This window comes from Oryza sativa, chromosome 9 (assembly GCF_034140825.1).
Source record: "Oryza sativa Japonica Group chromosome 9, ASM3414082v1".
Classification (NCBI taxonomy): Eukaryota; Viridiplantae; Streptophyta; class Magnoliopsida; order Poales; family Poaceae; genus Oryza; species Oryza sativa.
The window spans coordinates 26032591-26053922 of record NC_089043.1 but is presented as its reverse complement, the minus strand read 5'-3'; the positions used below and the strand labels follow the sequence as shown (position 1 = coordinate 26053922).

The 21332-nt window shown below is 43.1% G+C and overlaps 11 protein-coding genes across 11 annotated transcripts; 4 read left to right on the top strand and 7 right to left on the bottom strand.

The window, feature by feature from the left end:
• Positions 1 to 225: 225 nt before the first annotated feature.
• LOC4347766 (auxin-responsive protein SAUR36-like) lies at positions 226 to 1024 on the bottom strand. The gene has a single exon (XM_015755998.3). It carries the CDS (start codon positions 959 to 961, stop codon positions 362 to 364), a length of 600 nt encoding a protein of 199 aa, XP_015611484.2. The 5' UTR covers positions 962 to 1024; the 3' UTR covers positions 226 to 361.
• A 714-nt stretch (positions 1025 to 1738) lies between these two features.
• On the bottom strand, positions 1739 to 2975 carry LOC112936359 (auxin-responsive protein SAUR36-like). Its single transcript, XM_066303996.1, has 2 exons — positions 2946 to 2975; positions 1739 to 2131 (listed from the first exon to the last, which is right to left on the bottom strand). Exons 1-2 carry the CDS (start codon positions 2973 to 2975, stop codon positions 1835 to 1837), a joined length of 327 nt encoding a protein of 108 aa, XP_066160093.1. The 3' UTR covers positions 1739 to 1834.
• An 80-nt stretch (positions 2976 to 3055) lies between these two features.
• LOC107275988 (auxin-responsive protein SAUR36-like) lies at positions 3056 to 3661 on the top strand. Its single transcript, XM_015756011.3, has one exon. The coding sequence runs from the start codon at positions 3157 to 3159 to the stop codon at positions 3571 to 3573; it is 417 nt and encodes a 138-aa protein (XP_015611497.1). The 5' UTR covers positions 3056 to 3156; the 3' UTR covers positions 3574 to 3661.
• Positions 3662 to 4964: 1303 nt separating this feature from the next.
• Positions 4965 to 5593, top strand: LOC4347765 (auxin-responsive protein SAUR36-like). Its single transcript, XM_015756014.3, has one exon. It carries the CDS (start codon positions 5092 to 5094, stop codon positions 5515 to 5517), a length of 426 nt encoding a protein of 141 aa, XP_015611500.3. The 5' UTR covers positions 4965 to 5091; the 3' UTR covers positions 5518 to 5593.
• A 923-nt stretch (positions 5594 to 6516) lies between these two features.
• LOC4347764 (auxin-responsive protein SAUR36-like) lies at positions 6517 to 7269 on the top strand. Its single transcript, XM_015755962.3, has one exon. It carries the CDS (start codon positions 6719 to 6721, stop codon positions 7151 to 7153), a length of 435 nt encoding a protein of 144 aa, XP_015611448.1. The 5' UTR covers positions 6517 to 6718; the 3' UTR covers positions 7154 to 7269.
• A 1174-nt stretch (positions 7270 to 8443) lies between these two features.
• On the top strand, positions 8444 to 9222 carry LOC4347763 (auxin-responsive protein SAUR36-like). The gene has a single exon (XM_015756710.3). The coding sequence runs from the start codon at positions 8626 to 8628 to the stop codon at positions 9049 to 9051; it is 426 nt and encodes a 141-aa protein (XP_015612196.1). The 5' UTR covers positions 8444 to 8625; the 3' UTR covers positions 9052 to 9222.
• A 616-nt stretch (positions 9223 to 9838) lies between these two features.
• Positions 9839 to 10560, bottom strand: LOC107277246 (auxin-responsive protein SAUR36-like). The gene has a single exon (XM_015756707.3). The coding sequence runs from the start codon at positions 10425 to 10427 to the stop codon at positions 9993 to 9995; it is 435 nt and encodes a 144-aa protein (XP_015612193.1). The 5' UTR covers positions 10428 to 10560; the 3' UTR covers positions 9839 to 9992.
• A 2878-nt stretch (positions 10561 to 13438) lies between these two features.
• On the bottom strand, positions 13439 to 14612 carry LOC4347762 (auxin-responsive protein SAUR36-like). Its single transcript, XM_015756708.3, has one exon. The coding sequence runs from the start codon at positions 13974 to 13976 to the stop codon at positions 13542 to 13544; it is 435 nt and encodes a 144-aa protein (XP_015612194.1). The 5' UTR covers positions 13977 to 14612; the 3' UTR covers positions 13439 to 13541.
• A 627-nt stretch (positions 14613 to 15239) lies between these two features.
• LOC4347760 (auxin-responsive protein SAUR36) lies at positions 15240 to 16831 on the bottom strand. Its single transcript, XM_066304286.1, has one exon. It carries the CDS (start codon positions 15846 to 15848, stop codon positions 15423 to 15425), a length of 426 nt encoding a protein of 141 aa, XP_066160383.1. The 5' UTR covers positions 15849 to 16831; the 3' UTR covers positions 15240 to 15422.
• A 624-nt stretch (positions 16832 to 17455) lies between these two features.
• Positions 17456 to 17788, bottom strand: LOC107278953 (auxin-responsive protein SAUR36-like). The gene has a single exon (XM_066303995.1). It carries the CDS (start codon positions 17786 to 17788, stop codon positions 17456 to 17458), a length of 333 nt encoding a protein of 110 aa, XP_066160092.1.
• A 1491-nt stretch (positions 17789 to 19279) lies between these two features.
• On the bottom strand, positions 19280 to 19702 carry LOC107278561 (auxin-responsive protein SAUR36). Its single transcript, XM_015756713.3, has one exon. The coding sequence runs from the start codon at positions 19700 to 19702 to the stop codon at positions 19280 to 19282; it is 423 nt and encodes a 140-aa protein (XP_015612199.1).
• Positions 19703 to 21332: the final 1630 nt, after the last annotated feature.

Sequence of the window (21332 nt, the reverse complement as noted above, 5' to 3'; positions counted from 1 at the left end):
TACTGTAATCTGCAGAGTGCTGGAAGGTACTCCTGCACTATTTGTAAATTGATTTACATCCGAAGAAAACATTAGCCCCAGTTTCTGAAGAAATTAGACCCCATGATCTGCTTGTTGTCATTCAAGAAAATGAAAAGGATATGACTTGTAGGTGTTGGATTGGCAGGTTTCTCCCAGTTTCACTTCAGCTTTGCCAGAATTTTCAGAGTACAACTTTGGACTCAGTTAATGAGGAATGCGAACCATTTCATTATGATTTGATCATCTGAGAGATTGTACAGCTTCCTTTTCAATTCTATCTACGTCTGAACTACTCTACACACAATACTGCTAACTGTCAAACAAACAACAGTTGGTAATGCTAGTTACTGCAAACAGCAACTTGCTGACAAGCTCCCAGAGATGGTGTCACACAGCTTGCATAGTGGCACGGCATCACCATGGAGCTCAAGAACGCCTTCTCAACCTCTGCCGAAGCGTTTCTTCCGAGCAAGCACAACACGTACTCCATCACCATGGCGTCACACGGCAGCGTGATCTTGCCGTCGCCGGAGAAGCCGTACTCCTCCCGAGACATGGTCAGGAGCTCGCCCAAGACCGCCGTGCCGAGGTACGCCAATGGCACCTCGAACCGCGCGCCGTCGGCGGTGTAGATGGCGCAGTGACCCTTGCCGGCCACCGCCGTGGAGCAACCTTGGGCTTCTTCCGTCGCCATCGCCGTCGACGACATTGTAAGCCTCTTCCTCCCCAGTGCTGCCATCCTTCGCCATTTCTTTGCTAGCTGAGCAATCCTCTTGGCGCTGATCATGGCCATTTCTCTTCCTTGAGTTTGCAAGAATAATTGAAATGGAAGCTTGAAAACTCTACCTTGAGTTTGCAATGCTTGTGTTTGTGGATGGATGAAGTGAGATGGTGCTTGGAGGCCACTTTGCGTTGAATTTATAGCTGGAGAGGATGGCATTCAGTCTAGTGCATGCCATCGACCCATGATTGGGTAAGGGGACAAGGCCATAAGCTTGGTTGGTGCAACATTGCAAAGAAGATCATGGCAATGTGATTGAGATCATAAATTGCTGTAGCACCAACTGTGAGCTGTGTCCTGTGCTGGGTAGTGGGCACACTAGAATGCACCGCCCCACATTGACATGTTCAGTGGATCAGTGGCACTGGGACCCCATGATATTGGCAGACAGGCCTTGTGCACATATCTTGGGTTTAGATTTTTCTTTAACTAAGACCAGTTCCAACTATTGATGGACGGGTTCCATGCAATTAGGCATCTTGTGTTGGGAGAGTGAAAGATTAACTACTTATGATTAGTTGATTGAGGGATCAATCATTTCACAAGGATTAGGGAATTGATAGAGCCCTTTCTTCAGTTTGAAATAGGTTCGGCTGGAGAACTGCCAATGTCAAGCAATTACCATATTCGGCCCACACAATATCTAGATTTGCACTAATCATTACAGTATTTCATTATAAGATCAAATATGGTTATTAGTGTCTTATCTAGTTATCTTAAAATATAATCAGACTTCTAAATGGCTTTGGTGAATATACTACTATGTACTCTGATTCTCTGAAGACTTCAATTCCTGATCATGTCCCATGGTCTGAACTATCTTATATAGTAGTAGTTCACAGTTAACTGTATTAGCCATCGAAAAACAAAAGTTAAGGGCATTGCAAATTTGCAAACGGATGCTAAGTAGTAGGTCAATTAATATTTCATTTCCATTCTCCTGTACCGAACCACTTTACATCAAAATTGCACGGGACGTGCAAAATGCAGAAACAAGCAGTGCAACAAAACTCTGAACATCTTCAGAAACCTTTAGCTACAAACTGCAAACTGACGGTGCAACGCCACAGGTGGCATCGTGCGGCCTGAATTCTGGCAAGGCATCGTCACCACGGAGCTCAGGAACGCCCTCTCGACCTCCTCCGACGCGTTCCTCCTCAGCAAGCACATGACGTACTCCATCGCCGCCGCGTCGCAGGGCAGCGTGATCCTTCCGTCGCCGCCGGCGAACCCGAACTCCTCCTGCGACATCCTCAGGAGCTGCGACACCTCGCACCCGACTCCTTCCCCGCCTTCACTAGCTGTCGCCGGCGATCGTCTACACACTAGCTGAGCGTTGAATGCAGTCTATATTTCAAGTCTGTTTCAGACTGTACTTCACCATAAAATCCTGTTCATTACTCTCCATCTTGCTTAATTGATATATTAGGAAACTTTCCTGTATATTTTTTTAATGAAAAATTAGCACTTGCAAAGTGTCCTATATTTCGCTAGAAAATGTCAACTGTCCTATTTGATGGCGATGACGGCAACTTAGCTGTATTGAAACCTGAAACTTGAAACCAGTCAATGCCCACAGAAACTATGCAGACCAAGAAGCATGGACTGAATCAATGATTCTATGGTATGGCGTGCTGCAGATGAAACTACAAATAGAAAACTTTAGATATTGCAGCAGGTTGCCTGTATTGAACACCCAGTGGCGGTGAATCATTGTCAGATAATGAGGATTATCCAGCCATCTTCTTTCAGTGTCAAAACCAGGGGCAGCAAAAAATTCCAGCTGACAAGGAAACCATGGATTGAATCAATCATTTGCAACTCACAAGAATGCATGCTACAAAAGTTCAACTAAAACGGACCGACCCAGACTTCCAGAGCAATGCCCTGGACACGCAAGTTGCCTGGACAACCACCGTTTGGAGCACAAGACAAGCCGTGTGGGCTCTTTCAGTTCCTCATGCAACAAACACGATCCAGACATATATAGTGATAACAAGGTCCCAGACTGGGCCATGGATGATGCTTACAGTAGATTGCTAATCATCCAGCAAGTTGCATTGGCTCCATCACTCACCGCTCAAATGTTCACCAAACAGCCGGTCCCATGGGAGTCTAATCAAAATGTCAATGATCCAGCAACCTTGCACGTACAAACACCACTCATGGCCATGTCTCCTGTCCCATCACTTATGCTTTCCTTCTTTAGTTTTCACCTATAAATTCTTGGCCAGCTGAATACATCTACTTCATTCACAACAAGATAGTACTAGCAATCTAAAGCATTTAGCCTCAGACCAACAGAGTGCATCTAGCTAGTTTAGCCAAAGAAGAAAAAAAAAAGCAGCAGAACCATGATTCATGCAAAGAAGCTTGCTCAGTTGGCCAGGAAGTTGCAGCAGAAGATGGTATCAGCCAGAGGTGGCCGGCACACGTCCAGCGCCACTGACGATTGCTGCAGCACATCCTCTCTCGCCGGCAAGGGCCACTGCACGGTGTATACTGCTGATGGAGCACGGTTCGAGGTACCACTGCCGTACCTCGGCACGATGGTCTTCGGCGAGCTTCTGATGATGTCTCAGGAGGAGTTTGGCTTCGCAGGTGACGATGGCAGGATCACGTTGCCGTGCGATGCGTCAGTGATGGAGTATGTCTTGTGTCTGCTTAGGAGAGATGCCTCTGAAGAGGTTGAGAGGGCATTCTTGAGCTCCATGGCGAGGCCTTGCCACAATGTCAGAGTGTTCAGCCATCAACTTGCTGTTTGTACATAGCTCATTAGCTCCTGATGTAAATGTTAGGATTATATACGAGAAACAGATCATTCAGATGATGCAAAACAGCATTTTTTTCCTGTCAAAATTCTTGTTTTCTTGTCTGAACTCTGAATTGATTCTTGGGTGTATGTGCTCTAAAAAGGCAAACTCCTATTGAGGGCGTTCCGATTAACATGGACTCTCTAATTTGTCAATTTATATTGTTTATTTGTAGCGCTATTTGCAAAGATTAGTTCATGGTTTTCTGATTTTTTGTATCACACATGTTTAAGCTTGGCATATAGTGCACACTTTCTGAAAATGATGGCCATAATTGTAGTTACCCTAATTCTGCTTTTTCAAGTGCAGGTCTGCAGATCAGATAGCGATATATTCTAAAGAGAGATTATACTCTGGAATTGACCATCAGACAAATGTTAGTGAGCAGAACGGAGAAATTCTGCCCAAAAGACTAAAGCTTACAGAACTAATGCCTACAAGTTATTTGGTGTAGAAATGCAGAATTTTGCGATTTTCTGATGGCTGGAAGTTGCTCCTTTCCATTGCTTGTAAGTTGTAATTACCTCTCAAAGATTTTTTTTTTCCTTTCATGCTTGAATACAACATAAACTTCATGGTCTGATCCTGAGTTTCTGAAATATGATCTTACAAACAAGGAAATACCTGTTATTGCATCTTGATATGATTTTTTCCTAGCAATGGTCGTTTCAGCGTTATAATCCTCCGCAATGGTTGAACATTGGATGCAGTCTATATTTCAAGTCTGTTTCGGAGTGTCCTATAGTTCACTATAAGTCCTGTGCATTACTCATCACCCTACTTTATTGATATATTATTACTATATTATATTTTTTGAAAAAAATCAACTGTCCTATTTGATGATGGTGGTGACGACTTAGCTATCTTGAAACCTGAAACCTGAAACCAGTCAGTGCCCACAGAAACCATGCAGACCAAGAAACATGGACCGAATCAATGATTCAATGGTATGGCATGCTGCACATGAAACTACAAACCAAAAACTGTAGATATTGCAGTAAGTTGCCTGGATTGAACACCCATATGATCAAGATGGTTAGGATAGGAGCATCCAATATAGCTGTGGTTTCTACTGGTTCTGGGCACCACAGCACAAAGGGGACATGATCAAATGGCTGGTTGGTCCATTGGAACTGATGCTTAAACACTACCTAGTGTACAAGTCAGTACTACAGTACATCACCAATCATCGAATCAGTTGCAGTGGCTCCGTCGCTCAGTGAACATCCAGTCCCATTTAAATCTCAATATCACACCGTCTCCAACTGGAACAGTTGCGCGGCAACATTCGTGGCTATGTCTCCTCTGGTCCTGCCTACCACTTTGGCTGCCCATGCACTGTCCTCTCTTCCTTCACCTATAAATCCATTGCCTTCTCAACACAACCACTTCATCTGCAAACAGTATAGCAATCTAAGCGTCTCTACTTCATTCCTTCAGAGCAAAAGTTCATTTAGCCAAGAACACAGAAGAACCATGATCAGTTCAAGGAAGCTTGCTCAATTGGGCAAGAAGTGGCAGAGGATGGTGGCATCCAGTGGGCGGCAGACTGCAAGCATCGATGGATGCTGCAGCACAGCCACAGCGTATGTCGCAGACAAGGGCCATTGTGTGTTGTACACCACTGATGGGGCACGCTTCGAGGTTCCACTGATGTACCTCAACACGGCGATCTTCTGTGAGCTCTTAAGGGTGTCTCAAGAGGAGTTTGGCTTTGCAAGCAACAACAAGATCACATTGCCTTGTGATGCCTCAGTGATGGAGTACGTGATGTGTTTGATTAGGAGAGATGCCTCTGAAGAGATTGAGAAGGCGCTCCTGAGCTCCATAGTTAGGCCATGTCTTAATACTAGTGTGGTTCCACCAATGAGACTCAATCAGCAATTTGCTGTTTGCAGCTAGTTTATATGGTTTTTGTTCAATCCTATGTAAATTATCAGGATTACAGATTATGAGACAAAGATACAAATTTTTCCTAGCAGACTGGTACAGCAATTTCCTTTTTCTGAAAAATGTTGGTTTCTGTGGTTATTCTCATCAACATCCTTTTCCCTGTTAGGTGCAACAGATATGATTTGAGTAGTTTGCTAGCTGAATTATCCATTGATGAATTTTGAAAGATTTTCACACATGTTGAATAAATTAGATGTTTAGGAATTCACGCATGGCAAACATCAATGAAAAATAAACGACGACAGGGGCTTAACAACTGTGTCGGAGCCACTCTTTTCTTTCCTTTATTATTTTCTTTATCCTTTTTTTCTCCCTTGTAAGTTTTTCCTCCAATGGATGAAACTAAAAGCTCTCATGCTATGTCTCAGAAAGATATATGACTGACTCAGGTCTTATTGATAAGCGTGGTCCAGTAGGACCATCCTAACTCAATGATAGCACCAGCGAGTCTTAGTCCTGTAGGTCATATGGGAAAAAGTATAGGAAGAAACAACGAAATGGAGTTCACATGAGATGTTGCTAGCCAAATAGTCCATCTTCTAAACAGGCAATGTGACATTGTTGAGAAAATTCTTATTTTTTTAGACCACTCAATGCATTTAATCTGGCAGTTCAGGAAAAACGCGTTCTGGGCATGAAGACTCAGAAAAATGCATCTAAACTATGGGCCAAATTTAGATATTTTAAACATGATACAATCAAATACCTAATATATTTGATATCTCATTGCAGACTCAGAAATGGCACTGACCCTGACATGTTGGACCCCCCAACTTACATGTGGTCCTCATGAGGCAATGCATCTTGGACACCAAAACAGGTCAGTGTGGCCACACAATGTGGTGCCCATGCATCCACACACTGTTTTTATGGTATGGCTCAAACAAGTACTTAACTGATGGCCCTAGAGAAATCCAATCAGAACCACATAGCTTGGCCTTGAAACATTGCATGTTCTGAGCTCATGGCCTTGTGTCCTTTGCCAGCTTGCACTGATAGTTGCACCTAAACCACATTCCTCTCTTTCCCCTCATCCCTATAAATCCAACATTTTAGAAACGACCACTTCATCATCCACAACCCAAACATATCTCATAGCTGAATACTACCTTATACAAAAAATTTCAGACAAGAAAGAAGGAGAGCAACCATGATCAGTGCCAAGAGGCTCGCTCAAATGGCAAAGAAGTGGCAAAGAATAGCAGCCCTCGGGAGGAAGAGGATCACATGGACGACACCCAAAGCAACCGATGAATGCTGCAGTTCTGTGGCAGTGAAGGGCCATTGCATCATGTACACTGCTGATGGGCGGCGGTTTGAGGTCCCGTTGGCGTTCCTCGCCACGACGATCTTCGCAGAGCTCCTCAGGATGTCTCAGGAGGAGTTTGGCTTCACAACCGATGGAGGGATCACATTGCCTTGTGATGCAGAGGTCATGGAGTATGTCCTGTGCTTGCTTAGAAGAAATGCATCCGAGGAAGTTGTCAGGGCATTCCTGAGCACCATTGTGAAATCTTGCCACTATGGGAATGGCTTTGCACAATCCTTGGGGTCTGTCCAACAAGTAGCAGCTTCTAGCTTCTGAAAGTTTACGTATAGCTAATCTTTCTCCTTTTATCTTCCTTTGAATGATGTAAATATGGAAACATGATGGGAGTAATAGACATTGTGATTATTCATATCAAAGGAAACTGTTCATTCTCTCTGTTTCTTATCTGAAATTGTTGTGACTCCTGAGTTCTCCAGTTCTGGGTGTGTGATAATCATTGCTTAGGTAATGTTTTTTTGGTTGCGTAAGGGATGTTTTACAGGCGTCAGACTAACCAATGAATATGGCAAATGATTCGTTCAGGTAGTTCAGAAATTTCTGCATAGTCCTATACCAGTTGAAGAAAAAAAAATTGATGGAAGCAACATGTCATGCACAGAACCTTGTATGAACGTACATTTTTCTGAAACCCTCCTTTGCCTGAAAGTGCAGAGTTTCTTTTAGTTCGTCTTGCATTTCTGGGTGATATACTCATGTAAACAACACAAGGGAAATTGCAACTGGAACAAGTAACTCTCCAAATTTTATTTGTATCATGAAAAACTCAAGGGAAAACAGGCAGTGCTAGCACAAATATGTTTCTCAAATGAAGGTTTCAACACAAAAACATGTCAAAAGAATCAACACACGTGGCCTTACATTCCTCTCAAACAGAGAAAAGTAGAGGGAAAATACGGCATTCTAGCAAGCACAAGGTATATTACTATTTATGGATGATTATATTCTTCTTGCCTAATAAGTTGTACTTTGAAGCTCAGCCACAGCAAGAAACATCATATGCAAATGCAACACATGCAGACCGACAAGTCAAAAACGACATCTCGATCCTGGAAACATTATTCGAATGATTATTCAGGTATACAATAAATCTTATGATACAATACCCTTTTAAAAAGGAACATCAATAATCTAGATGTGTAGTAGTACCTCCAAAAGAAATGAAGTGCAAGAAAGAACAACTAAATGAACACCACATGAGATGCTGGAGGAAAAATCAGGCCATGTGCTAGACTTCTTCTTATGAATGTTCAGAAACAACATATTAGGGATTTAGTGGCGTGAGCAATGCATGTTCCAAGGCTGCATTCAGATCACCACAATCTCTAGATAGTATTGAATCTAAGAGCCACCGGTAGTCCAATAGAAACTGAAAACAATGGGTCCAATTCTCATGTTCTTCTCACGCGGCTTGTTCGTAACGCTGTTCAGTATGGCAGCCACAAAAATGATTGAAAGCAACTGGCTCCTACTGCTATCGCTTCCAGCAATGCACTGAAAACTTGCTCACATCACAATCTGACCCAAATCAATCATACCGCGACATCGCATGCGCCGATCCCATGGCCTTGTCCCTTGCTAACTCATCTCAATGCCATCTATAAATTCAGCATCAGGCAGACTGAACACCATCACATTTCATCAGCTCATCCACAAAGCAAGCATTGCATCACACCTCATAGCACATCTCATCAGGTTTCCAGCTGAAAACCCAAGACCAAGAACCAGCCATGATCAGTGCCAGGAGAGTTGCTCAGCTGGCCAAGAAGTGGCAGAGGATGGCAGCACTCGGAAGGAAGAGGCTCACAGTGAGAGCCAAACAAGATCAAGAATGCTGCAGTTCCATGGCAGGCAAGGGCCACTGCGCCATGTACACGGCGGACGGGAGCCGATTCGAGGTCCCGTTGGCGTACCTCGGCACGGCGGTCTTCAGTGAGCTCCTCCGGATGTCACAGGAGGAGTTTGGTTTCTCGATCGATGGCAGGATCATGCTGCCTTGTGATGCTGCTGTGATGGAGTATGCCATGTGCTTGCTCAGGAGAAATGCTTCGGTTGAGGTGGAGAAAGCATTGCTGAGCTCCATGGTGGCATCTTGCCACTACACTGGTTCTATGGTGCCAACTGTTGGAGTCAATCAGCAAATTTCCTGCTTGTAGATTGATGAAGAAGAGCCAAGTCTTCTCCTGTAGTTGCATTATATTCTGTGTCATGCCCTGATCAGTTTAGGATAGTTAGATGTAGTTAATAGGAAGAGGAAAAAAATTGCCATGTAAGCCTTTCAATCTTGAAAGCAATCAAGAAATTGAATAACCATTTTCCCCCCTTAACTTGATGTTGCATAAAGAAATTCTTATGTTCCATGAAAATTGTTGATTGCACACAGTATTCAGTATCAACAAGTGTCTGTACAATCTATTCTAGAATTCTAGCACTTCTGATAAAATAGTGAAAAATGAAATGATCAGGTGGCATGGCAAAGACAACATTTCCAACGATGATTTTTTCCCCGAACACGCAAGCGCTTTGCACGTCAACCATGAATCATCAGATAAAACCCATTAGGAATCAGAAATAATGACTGAAGTACTGTAAAAAAAATCACAAAATGGAAGGACGCCAAAATTTCCAAGTCAGTAATAAAAGACCAACTTTTCGGAGAAAAACATGTGCGGTGATGTTTACTACTATCTGAATAAAATGTCGCTAAAACTATAACCTTTCAAGAAGGCAATGCGTCATCCGTGAAAAAGTTCAGTCTATTTTTCCTTCACATTTTTCTGTTAAATTTTCCATACCATGTTTTGCAGCTGCCATCAATAAAGTTAGATCGATAAATCACACTGTTCAGCAAGTTGCACAAAACGATCAGTTAACGTGGTCGCTTGAACTCGTAATCAAACATATGTACACTGAAGCCCAAGGTTAAATAAAGTACTAAATCAGTTAAATCAAATTCTGGTATATGTCATAATGTCATTCAATGTTTCATTTCAAATCTCCTACACTGAACTACTCTTTTTTACATCATACAGATTGCACAAGACTTGCAAAATGCAGACATGCAGTGCAGCGAAACTGTGAGTATCTTCAGAAACCTTTAGCTACAAACTGCAAACTGATGGTGCAACGCCACAGGTGGCATCGTGCAGCCTGAATTCTGGCAAGGCATCGTCACCACCGAGCTCAGGAACGCCCTCTCAACCTCCTCCGACGCGTTCCTCCTCAGCAAGCACATCACGTACTCCATCGCCGCCGCGTCGCAGGGCAGCGTGATCCTTCCGTCGCCGCCGGCGAACCCGAACTCCTCCTGCGACATCCTCAGGAGCTCGACGAACACCGTCGTGCCGAGGTACGGCAACGGCACCTCGAACCGCGCCCCGTCGGACGTGTACACGGCGCAGTGGCCCTTGTCCGCCACCGGCGACGGCGAGGTCGACGTGCAGCCGGCGTCGTCGTCCTCCCTGTTGCTGGCGGCCGTCTTGATCCTCTGCAGCTTCCTCGCAAGCTGAGCGAGCTTCTTGGAATGGATCATGGCGGCTGCTTGTTATGTTCTTGGTTTCAGGTGTGTGTTGCTCAGGAAGAATGGATGGTATGTTGATCGCTAATAGCTAGATCGTCATGGATATATAGACGAGACGAGACGAAAGATGGTCCATGTGTAAGGCATTTGGTTGGAGACAAGGCCATGAGCTGGACTCGTGCAATGTTGCCTCGAGAGGTAGGCAGCGAGAGATTCAGATTAGGTACTACAGCAGCGAGGTAGGCCATCACCTGCTGCTGCAGTGGACTAGTGGCTGGGCAACCAGATACGTACGTACTACAGTAGTTGCAGCTGAACTGGGAGAAGCATCATCGTGCAGGCTGTTCCATTCTGGTCAGCTTCCTGTATCAAGAAATTGGTGATATGGATTAGTTCAAAGACAATCGTTTTCTGAATGAGTTGACGACTATTACTAGTTCTTGTGATTTCAGTTAGGTGAAGTGGTAGTGTCGAAGGACTGAAGGAGACACGGCGCCGCGCGAAGGTTCAGGAGTGCCCTTTCCTGGGCAGATTCAGGGTTCGTTTCTCTGCTTTACAGCCTCAGAGTTGCATTGCATGCCTATTAGGTGTTGGTTAGCTAGCTAGCAGTGGTTTGATTGTTGCAGGCACAACTTGCAGTACTGCAGCTCCATCTCCCCGATTTCCATCGGTTGTCTGCATGATTTGTAGCATGGCACATGTAGTGGCGACCATTTCTTGGCATTTTCCTTGCATTTTGCAATGGTCCTACGACCTTTTGGGAGTTTCATGCTGGTTTTGGCAGGAAAGTTTAAACAAGGTTGCTGCCCCTAGTTTCAGACTTTCAGTGCAGCAACTCCAACTTGGTATCAATTCAAAAAGACTCCAACTTGGTATCACTGTCTGTATCCAAGTCAGATTTTGACGAACGGAGTAAGACTGCCTGCCGGAGCCATTTGGTAGTCAGATTGCTTCCATTTGGAGCCATTTGCCGACGGGGCGCGGTTCGAGGTGCCATTGCTGTACCTCGGCACGGCGGTCTTCGGCGAGCTCCTGACCATGTCCCGGGAGGAGTTCGGCTTCGCCGGCGACGACGGTAGGATCACGTTGCCGTGCGATGCGTCGGTGATGGAGTATGTCTTGTGCCTGCTTAGAAGAGATGCCTCTGAAGAGGTCGAGAGGGCGTTCTTGAGCTCCATGGCCAGGCCTTGCCACTATGCCGGGTCTCAACAATCAGTTCTTGTTTGCACATAATTCATCTGTTCATGATGTATAGTATACGATTTTGTTTGATCAATTGGTTCTGTGACACAACGGAAAAATATGCCGAAATATTGCATGCATTCTTATTGTTTCTTACTAGTGAGTTCTGAAGAAATTAGAAAGATTTCGTAGTGGATTCAATTCTAGCAGCTTTCATTGACGTGTCTGTTTTGATCGATTAATATGGACGGTTCGGATTGAGACAGGTTAGAGGATTTGGGCTTTTATGGTTAGACCCTCTGACCCTGTGTAGATGGACTTTTAAGTCTCTATCACATCGGATGTTTGAACACTAATTATAAATATTAAACGTAGACTATTAATAAAACTTATCTATAATTTTGGACTAATTCACGAGACGAATCTATTGAGCCTAATTAATCCATAATTAGCCTATGTGATGCTATAGTAAATATTCTCCAATTATGGATTAATTAGGTCTAAAAAATTTATCTCGTAAATTAGCTTTCATTTATATAATTAGTTTTGTAAGTAGTATATATTTAATACTCAGTATAGACTAAAGTTAGTCGGTGATCCAAACACCAAGTATCCTTCATTTAAGTATTGTACCCATATCGAAGATTCGAAGTATCCGCCGCAAATGTCAAAAAAAAAAAAAAAGTATCCGCCGGCGGCGGCGGAAGTGGCGGCCGCTAGCGCCGGTGAATCTCGCGCGGCCGCCTGGGCGCTCGCTAGGCAGGCTCGCCGGTGGAGTCTGCTGTGACATCGATGCCCACAGTCTGGTGACTGGTGAGAATCCCCAACCGAATAGGCCCAAATCGGTAGTGTATTAAAGAAAGCAAATTTGCTTGTGGTAGTTGTTTGTCTCGAGAAAGTTCTTGCAGCCATGGTTAGAGATTTCGGAGTTTTCTTGTTGTTACTCAAGAAAGTTAAAAAAAACCCTCTTGTTCTAGTACATTTGTTTTAGCTTGGGCATAAAGTGCGCAGTTCCTGAAGATATTTATTTTTTACCAATGAAGAAATTAGGATATTATGCATGATGCATCTAATACTATAGCTTTTGTTGATATTCTGGCTGTGATCGCTATCTCCCAAAAGGTTCTACTTTTTTCTATATCTAAGCGTTAATCGGCATAGAAAAAAAAAGTTTTTTTTTGCCAAAGGGTTGGAGGTTGCCAATGCCAAGTAATTACCCCCACAATGTGTTTTAAGTTGCATGTTGTATTCCCAAAGATTCTGCGAAGCATCTGTGTTTCCTATAATCCCCATGTGCATATTTTCCTGAGCAGAAGGAGAAGAGCAGAGTACACTTCATTGGATTTGTGCGTGCAGGGACTAATTAGTACTTGAAACTTCTGTGTTTAGCAGTACTAATTTCATTTGGTGTAGATTAATGCCACGGACATGGGGTAGGATTGTGTCCCTCAATTGGGTTTAAGCTAACTTCCAGAAAATTTCATATCTCAGTTTTGATTGGTCTCCTTGATTTGTAATGTGTCATGTTGAATCCATTATTAGAGAGTTGGAGTCTTCCTGCACCTCCTCTGAGCCTTCCATAAGTTGTGAACCTTGATGTGCTGGCTTTAGTTTCCTCTCTTCATCTTCTTTTTTTAAAAGAAGTTCAGAAACATCTGTTCTAGTATGTGCTAATATGTGACAGTTAGTATATAATCCTTTTTCTTGTCTGCAGACTCATTGTATTTTTTAAAGAAATGCAATAGAAAATAATATGAATTATGACTGTCGGTTGTGATTGACCTGGTTTCTCCTCAGTTGGCTTCAGCCTTTCCAGATAAAATTGGATTCACATACTGATGTTATCAAAGTGGCAGATGCCAAATTTTGTCATATGAGAGAATGTACAACTTTTTCCTTCTATCTAGAACTACTTTACATGCAAGAGTGCTTAACAAATGACTACTAGGAGCTGCAAATAGCAACTTGCATGTTTACTCCCAGAGACGGTGTCGTACTGTTTGCATAGTGGCACGAAATCGCCATGGAGCTCAAGAATGCCTTCTCAACATCTACTGAAGCATTTCTTCTAAGTAAGCACATCACGTACTCCATCACCATGGCATCACATGGTAATGTGATCTTTCCATCACTCGTGAAGCCAAACTCCTCCTGTGACATCCTCAGGAGCTCACCGAAGACCATCGTGCCGAGGTACCGCAGTGGCACCTCAAACCGCATGCCATCTGCGGTGTATACGATGCAGTAGCCCTTGCCTGCCACCATTGTTGAGCATCCTTCAGCTTCTTGTGGTGCCATCATTGTAAGCCGCTTCCTTCCCTTGGCTGCCATCCTTCTCCACTTCTTTGCTAGTTGAGCAATTCTCTTGGTGCTGATCATGGTTGATTCTTTTTTCTGGAGGGCGGAAGCTGGAAACCTCTACCTGAGTTGCAGTGCTTTGTTCGTGGATGAAGTGATGGTGTTTGGAGGCCACTTAGCCATGGATTTATAGTTGGAGAGAAGGAGGTATCCAGCCAAGTTAGGCATGGTTGGAAACGCTGGGTAAGGAGACAAGGTCATGAGCACATCATGTGCGATGTTCCAGTCTGATCAAGGCAAGGTGATCGAGATTTGACATTGCTTTAGGGCCAACTGTTTGATGTGTGGTGAGCACATAACAGTGCACCGCCATATAACGTGCTTAGCGGATAAGTGGCACGAGGGCCCCATGCAAATTGGGTCCAGTGTGTGAAGGTCAGTTCCTCAGGTACTACACAATGAGATATTGGCAGACAAGTCTTGTGCTGATAGTGAAAGATAAGCTGCATATGTTAATCAAAAGACCAATCATTTTCACAATGATCAGGGACCCTGTTCTTGTACTTCGCAGTTTGCAGTGTATCACCGTGAGTTGCAATCAATTTAAGGGCCATTATCATGGGTATGGCCAGTTCACAATGTGCTTATGTATGTTCTTGACAGTTTGATTAAGTCTGAAAGGCAGTTTGTTAATAAATGCAGAGTATGAAACTTACTGAACAGTCCCCATCTCCCATCTCCATTCTGATTGATGACCTACCGACTTGTACATTGCATGTGGTGTGAGCTTCTCTGAACTTTCCTGTGGGCCTACAACCAGCTGCCAACCTGAAGACCATTTAGTGAATCGTCTTTTTTTTTCTTTTTTAAAGAAAGAGAAGGAAACCCTCTCCCATTTCTATTACTATAAATGGAAACGCTACAGTTCAGTTTTCCATTTGGAGAACCACTATGGACATGTCTTTTATTATGCTTTCAAATTTTCTTTTGAGCATTTCAGGCCTAATTTTCTTATATGCAGTTTTACCATTTCAGGGTGTAGAATTATATGTCAACAGTTAAACCTCACTCGTTCATACTCGAAAATCCGGTCTTATAGTGTCAATGAAATCTGTTTTCCTTGACCCTTGTCATCCTGAGGGCTTTTGTAAGTTTTATCTTGAGGGTTCATCATAAAAACAAATGCTCTTCTACTTGATGATTTCACTTGTTCACTTTTCTAACAGCAGCTTATATTTCTTAAGGTGAGAATCTTATATGGTAGATTTCAGAGAAACTTGCCATGCATTCTGCATGCTGCAATTTCGAAAAGAGTGGCATTCACTATTATAGGCAATTTAAATGTAAGCAAAAATGGCTGCAACTGCTGGTTGGCCACGTTTCTTCTTGATTATTTGCAAGATCAAATGGCTTTACATAGCATATTTCACTTTCCTTTTGTTAATCTAACTATCTTACATTGGACCATTCCAGGTAAGCCACATAAAGGAATCAGAATCAGGGCCTCAACATGCATGACTTCAGTAGCTACAAACAGCAAATGTGCTGGCTGGCCCCAACAGTTGGGATCATACTACCAGTGTAGCGGCAAGATGTCAGCATAGAGCTTAGCAATGCATTCACCACATCAGCTGAGGCATTTCTCTTGAGCAAGCACATGGCATACTCCATCTCTGCAGCATCACAAGGCAGCATGATTCTGCCATCGCTCGTGAAGCCAAACTCCTCCTGGGACATCCTCAGGAGTTCAATGAAGACCCTCATGCCAAGGTACACCAATGGGACCTCGAACCGCCTCCCGTCAGCTGTGTACATGACGCAATGGCCCTTGACTGCTACAGAAGTGGAGCATTCTTCAGTTTCTTGAGCTGCTGCCATGACCCTCTTCCTCCCAAGGGCTGCCATCCTTTGCCACTTCTTGGCCAGCTGAACAAGTCTCTTGGCGCTGATCATGGTTGGTCGGCTGCTTGTTGTCTTGTTTTTCAGCTGGGAATTTGAGTAGGTATGCTACAAGGTGTGATGTTCAGTTTCTGACTCTGGATGAGCTGATGAACTGATGGTATTGAGATAGCTTGCCTCTCAATTTATAGATGATGAAGATGATGGCGTGCCAGTTTCGATGTAGGTCAGATGTATCAGCAAGGGACAGGGCCATGATACCGCAACATGCAATGCTGCGTGTAGCTGATTGAGTTAGACTTTGATAGGGACAAACGTTTGCTGCATGCAAGTCTTGGTGGTTGAGTTCTGCAAACTGAATGCCATAGCGATATGTTTAGTGGATGAGGGGCACAAGGACCCCATGTTAATTGTGTCCAACGCGTGGGGGGCAGTTGAAGTTCCATCAGCTATTGTGCAATGAGATAATAGCAGACAGGCATGGTGAAGGCACCTCTGGTCCAGCCTTTTATTGGTGGATTTCATTTTGTTCGTCATCTTTTGTTGAGAATAAAAGATTATCTGCTTATGTTTATTGGACAAGCCCAATATTTCATAATGATTAGGTGATCTTATTTTTGTACTTCGCGATACAACACAAGTTACACAACGGAGACTGCAAGACAGGGTTGTCTAGCACTTATGGTTCAGCAGTCAGCAGCCTTTATTTAGCAGATGATGAGAAGTCGTCTCCATTGGATTTCCATGTGTACACTGTACTTATGTAACCTGCTTGACAATTTGAATAGGTGTGAAAGAGGCCACATCAACTGATCGTTGTGTGTAACTTGCTGAACAGTTTGGTCCATCTGATTTGTAGCATCTCATGTGGCATTGAGTCCCTAGCATCTTCGCTGGGCTTTCCTATGGGTCTGCAGCCAACAGCAAACCATGATATGGTAAATTTAGCTGAAAAATGCGAAGGAAAAATGGCCTAAACTAATGATGGATGCCATGTTCAAGCCTACTGGATACTGGCTTAGTGACCTCTTAAAGGTTCTATCTTCAACAACATTTTATTCTGGTAGCAGCTAAACATCATTACTTGTTTTTCTCCAAAATCAATCTTTTACTGCTGACTTAAATTCATTTGCCTCCTTCCATTTTGTCATTTTCACATCACTTCAGTCATTATTTTTTATTCCTAATGGCCTTCTGAAGTCTTTATCCAACGATTGACCATTGAAAACAGCTGTTTGTGCCACCTGATCATTTCATTTCCCTCACTATTTTTTTTATCAGAACCGCAGATAGATTGTACAGAAACTTGTTGAGTATTGAAAGTACTCTGTATGGTCAACAATTCTCATATGAAATATGTGCAATCATTCCTGTATGCAACAAAAGTTTTAAGGAAAAAATGGTTTGGTTATGCTGTCAGGCTGTTTCTTGACTGCTTGCAAGATCGGAAAGCTTTACAGAGCAATTTCCCTCTTTCTATAGCTACATCTAACTATTTTGAATTGATCCAGATATAATACAGAATAGAGTACAACTACAGGAGAAGACTTATGGCTCTTCTTCGGGAAGCTACAAGCAGGAAATTTGCTGGTTGACTCCACCAGTTGGCACCATACGACTTGTGCAGTGGCAAGACATTGGAATAGAGCTGAGCAATGCATTCACCACCTCGACTGAGGGATTTCTCTTGAGCAAGCACATGGCATACTCCATCTCTCAGCATCAAAAGGCAACACGATTCTGCCGTCGCTTGTGAAACCGAACTCCTCCTGGGACATCCTCAGGAGTTCACTGAAGACCGCGGTGCCAAGGTACGTCAACGGGACCTCGAACCGCCTCCCATCAGCTGTGTACATGACGCAGTGGCCCTTGACTGCTACAGAAGTGGAGCATTCTTCAGTTTCTTGGGCCTTTGCCATGATCCTCTTCCTTCCAAGGGCAGCTATCCTTTGCCACTTCTTTGCCAATTGAACCAATCTCTTGGCGCTGATCATGGTTGATTGGTAGGTTTTTTTCAGCTGGAAATTTGAATAGCTATGGTATGAAGTGTGATGCTCAGTTTCTGACTCCAAACGAACTGATCAACTGATGATACTGAGATAGCTAGTCTCTGAATTTATAGATGAGGGAAATGATATCATGCCAGTGAAGCATGCCATCGTCGATGTCGGTCAGGCGTATCAGCAAGGGACAGGGCCATGATACTGCAACATGTGATGCTGAGTTTAACTAATCGAACTAGATTTTGATGGGGACAAGTGTTTGCTGCATGCATGTCTTGGTGGTTGAGTTCAGCACACCGGATGCCATTGTGACATGTTTAGTGGATGAGGGGCATGAGGACCCCATGCTAATTGGGTTCAACATGTGGTGGCGTGAGTGGCAGTTACATCCACTATTGTGCAATGAGATAATAGCAGACAGGTATGGTGAAGGCACCTCTGGTAGTCTGGTCCAGCTTTGTATTGATGTGTTCCATTTTGTTCGGCATCTTCTGATGAGAGTGAATGATTATCTCCTTATGTTTATTGCACAATCCAAATATTTCAAAATGATTGGGCATCCTATTTTTGTACTTCACAGTACAACACAATGGAGACTACAGGACATGGATGTCTAGCACTTATGATTCAGCAATCAGTAGTCTTTATTTAGCAGATGAGAAGTCGCCTCCATTGGATTTGCGTGTGTACTCTGTACTTGTATAGCCTGATTAACTATTTGATTAGGTGTGAAAGGGGGCACGCTAACTGATCATTGTGTGCAACTTGCTGAACAGTGTGTCTTATCTAATTCTGATTGATGGCCTATCTGATTTGCAGCATCTCATGTGGTATCGAGTTCTCAGCATCTTCCCTGGGCTTTCCTGTGGGTCTACAACCAGCAGCAAACAGTGGTGTGGAAAATTTAGATGAAAAAAGTGAAAAGAAAAATGGAGTACTCTTATGCCTTTGAGCATGTTCAGGCCTACTGGCTACTGCCTTCTTTAAAGGTTATATCTTCAACAACATTTTATTATGGTAGAGGCTAAACATCATGTTTTTTCTCCAAAATCAGCTGTTTACTGCTGACTTAAAATGATTTATCTCCTTCCATTCTGTTAATTTCACATTACTTCAGTCATTATTTATGATTCTTAATGGTCTTATTACTGTTTGTGCCACCTGATCATTTCATTTCCTCACTACTATATCAGAACTGCAGAACAGATTGTACAGACTTGTTGTGAGAGTACTCTGTGCAGTCAGCAATTCTCGTATGAAATATGTGCAATCATACTGTTAACCTGTATGCAACAATAATTTAATGGAAAAAATGGATGCATATGCTGACTGCGTGTTTCTTGATTGCTTGCAAGATCGAAAGGATTTACAGTGCAATTTTCCTCTTCCTATTAGCTACATCTAACTGTTTTGAATTGGTCCAGATATAATACATAATAATTTACAATTACAGGGCAAGCCATATGGCTCTTCTTCAGGAAGCTACAAGCAGGAAATTTGCTGGTTGACTCCGACAGTTGGCACCATACTACCAGTGCAGTGGCAACGTATCAGCATAGAGCTGAGCAATGCATCCACCACCTCGACCGATGGATTCCTCTTGAGCAAGCACATGGCATACTCCATTTCTGCAGCATCACAAGGCAACACAATTCTCCCGTCGCTTGTGAAGCCAAACTCCTCCTGGGACATCCTCAGGAGTTCACTGAAGACCACTGTGCCAAGGTACGCCAATGGGACCTCAAACCGCCTCCCATCAGCTGTGTACATGACGCAGTGGCCCTTGACTGCTACAGAAGTGGAGCATTCTTCAGTTTCTTGGGCCTTTCCCATGATCCTCTTCCTTCCAAGGGCTGCCATCCTCTGCCACTTTGCCAATTGAACCAGTCTCTTGGCGCTGATCATGGTTGGTTGGCTGGTTTTTTCAGCTGAAAATATGAATAGGTATGCTATAAGGTGTGATTCTCAGTTTCTGTCTCTGGAGGAGCTGATGAACTGATGATATTGAGATAGCTAGTCTGAATTTATAGATGGGGGAAATGATGGTGTGCGAGTGTCTAGGTTGGCCAGAAGTATCAGCAAGGGACAGGGCCATGATACCGCAACATGCAAATGCTGAGTGCAACTGGTTGAATTAGATTTTGATAGGGACAAGTGTTTGCTACATGCATGTCTTAGTGGTTGAGTTCTGCACACACCGCTATATGCACTTGATGCCAGAGTGACATACTGACATGTTTAGTGAATGAGGAACACGAGGACCCCATGTTTAATTGGGTCCATGTTGTGACGGCGTGAGGGGCAGTTCCATCAACTATTGTGCAATGAGATAATAGCAGAGAAGTATGGTGAGGGCACCTCTGGTCCAGCTTTTTATTGGCGGATTCCATCATGCTTGGCATATTTTTTTTGACTTGGAAAACTGCCAGGGCTTTGCGTAGCAGTGTATTTTCATTAAAGCAGAAAATATTTACAGAGGTTTACATACAGCAAGATCTTAAAGCTACAAAGTTTGTAACCAATCAAAAACAGATTGCTTTAAAGGATCCTTCATTCTACACAGATGTAGAAGAATTTCTTTGGCGAACAAGGCCTTCCAAGATTGAAATGATGGAATAATATTATAAAAAATGAGCCCATTTCTCTGCTTCCATATGCCTGGCATATTTTGTGGGAGTAAAAATTATTTGCTTGTGTTTATTGGAGCTAATAAATATTTCAGAATTCAGATTGATTGCGGCTTCCTGTTTTTGTACTTTGAAATGCAACACAACTGAGACTGCATGACAGGGATGGGTAGCACTTGGTTCTGCAATTAACAGATGAGAAGTTGTCTCTATTGGACTTGAATAACCTCTTAAAATTTTGATTTGGTGTGAAAAGGACCACATTAACTGATCATTGTGTGCAACTGTTGAACAGTGCAGCCTACATAATTCTGATTGATGGGCTGCCTGGTTTGTAGCATCACATGTGGCATTGAGTTCTCGGCATCTTCCCTGGGTAGCTGGGCTTTCCTATGGGTCTACAACCAGGTGCAAACCATGGTATGGAAAATTTTGCTGGAAATTGTGAAGGAAAAAAATGACCAGTCTTATGATTATGATGGATGACACATTGGCTTCTTTAAAAAGTTATAACTTCAACAACATTTTAATATTTATTCTGATAGCAGCTAAGCATCATCACATGGTTTTCTCCAAAAGTCGGCCTTTTACTACTGATTGAAAATAATTGGGTCTCCGTCTGTCATGATTTTTACATTACTTAAAGTCCTTATTACTTCTGATCTGTAATGGCCCTCTGAAATCTTTATCCAACGATTCAATGTTAATGTTGTTTGTGCGACCTAATTATGAGTTTTACATTACTTCAAGTCCTTGTTATTTCTGATTTTTACATTACTTAAGTCATTATTTCAAAATTGTGCCACCTTACCATTTCATTTTTGTTTTATCAGAAGCGCATAGTAGATTGTACAGACACTTTTGATAATACTCTGCAGTAAACAATTTCATGTAACATAAGTGAAAGA

Bases quoted from the DNA above. Each gene is read 5' to 3' on its own strand.
- LOC4347766 (XM_015755998.3), bottom strand. From the start codon at position 961: ATGCCATCCTCTCCAGCTATAAATTCAACGCAAAGTGGCCTCCAAGCA.
- LOC4347762 (XM_015756708.3), bottom strand. From the start codon at position 13,976: ATGATCAGCACCAAGAGAATTGCTCAACTAGCAAAGAAGTGGAGAAGG.
- LOC4347763 (XM_015756710.3), top strand. From the start codon at position 8,626: ATGATCAGTGCCAGGAGAGTTGCTCAGCTGGCCAAGAAGTGGCAGAGG.
- LOC107275988 (XM_015756011.3), top strand. From the start codon at position 3,157: ATGATTCATGCAAAGAAGCTTGCTCAGTTGGCCAGGAAGTTGCAGCAG.
- LOC4347764 (XM_015755962.3), top strand. From the start codon at position 6,719: ATGATCAGTGCCAAGAGGCTCGCTCAAATGGCAAAGAAGTGGCAAAGA.
- LOC4347760 (XM_066304286.1), bottom strand. From the start codon at position 15,848: ATGATCAGCGCCAAGAGACTTGTTCAGCTGGCCAAGAAGTGGCAAAGG.
- LOC4347765 (XM_015756014.3), top strand. From the start codon at position 5,092: ATGATCAGTTCAAGGAAGCTTGCTCAATTGGGCAAGAAGTGGCAGAGG.
- LOC107278953 (XM_066303995.1), bottom strand. From the start codon at position 17,788: ATGATCAGCGCCAAGAGATTGGTTCAATTGGCAAAGAAGTGGCAAAGG.
- LOC107277246 (XM_015756707.3), bottom strand. From the start codon at position 10,427: ATGATCCATTCCAAGAAGCTCGCTCAGCTTGCGAGGAAGCTGCAGAGG.
- LOC112936359 (XM_066303996.1), bottom strand. From the start codon at position 2,975: ATGGCCATGAGTGGTGTTTGTACGTGCAAG. The intron at 2,132-2,945 runs GTTGCTGGATCA...TTCAACGCTCAG, and splicing joins GTGGTGTTTGTACGTGCAAG to CTAGTGTGTAGACGATCGCC.
- LOC107278561 (XM_015756713.3), bottom strand. From the start codon at position 19,702: ATGATCAGCGCCAAGAGACTGGTTCAATTGGCAAAGTGGCAGAGGATG.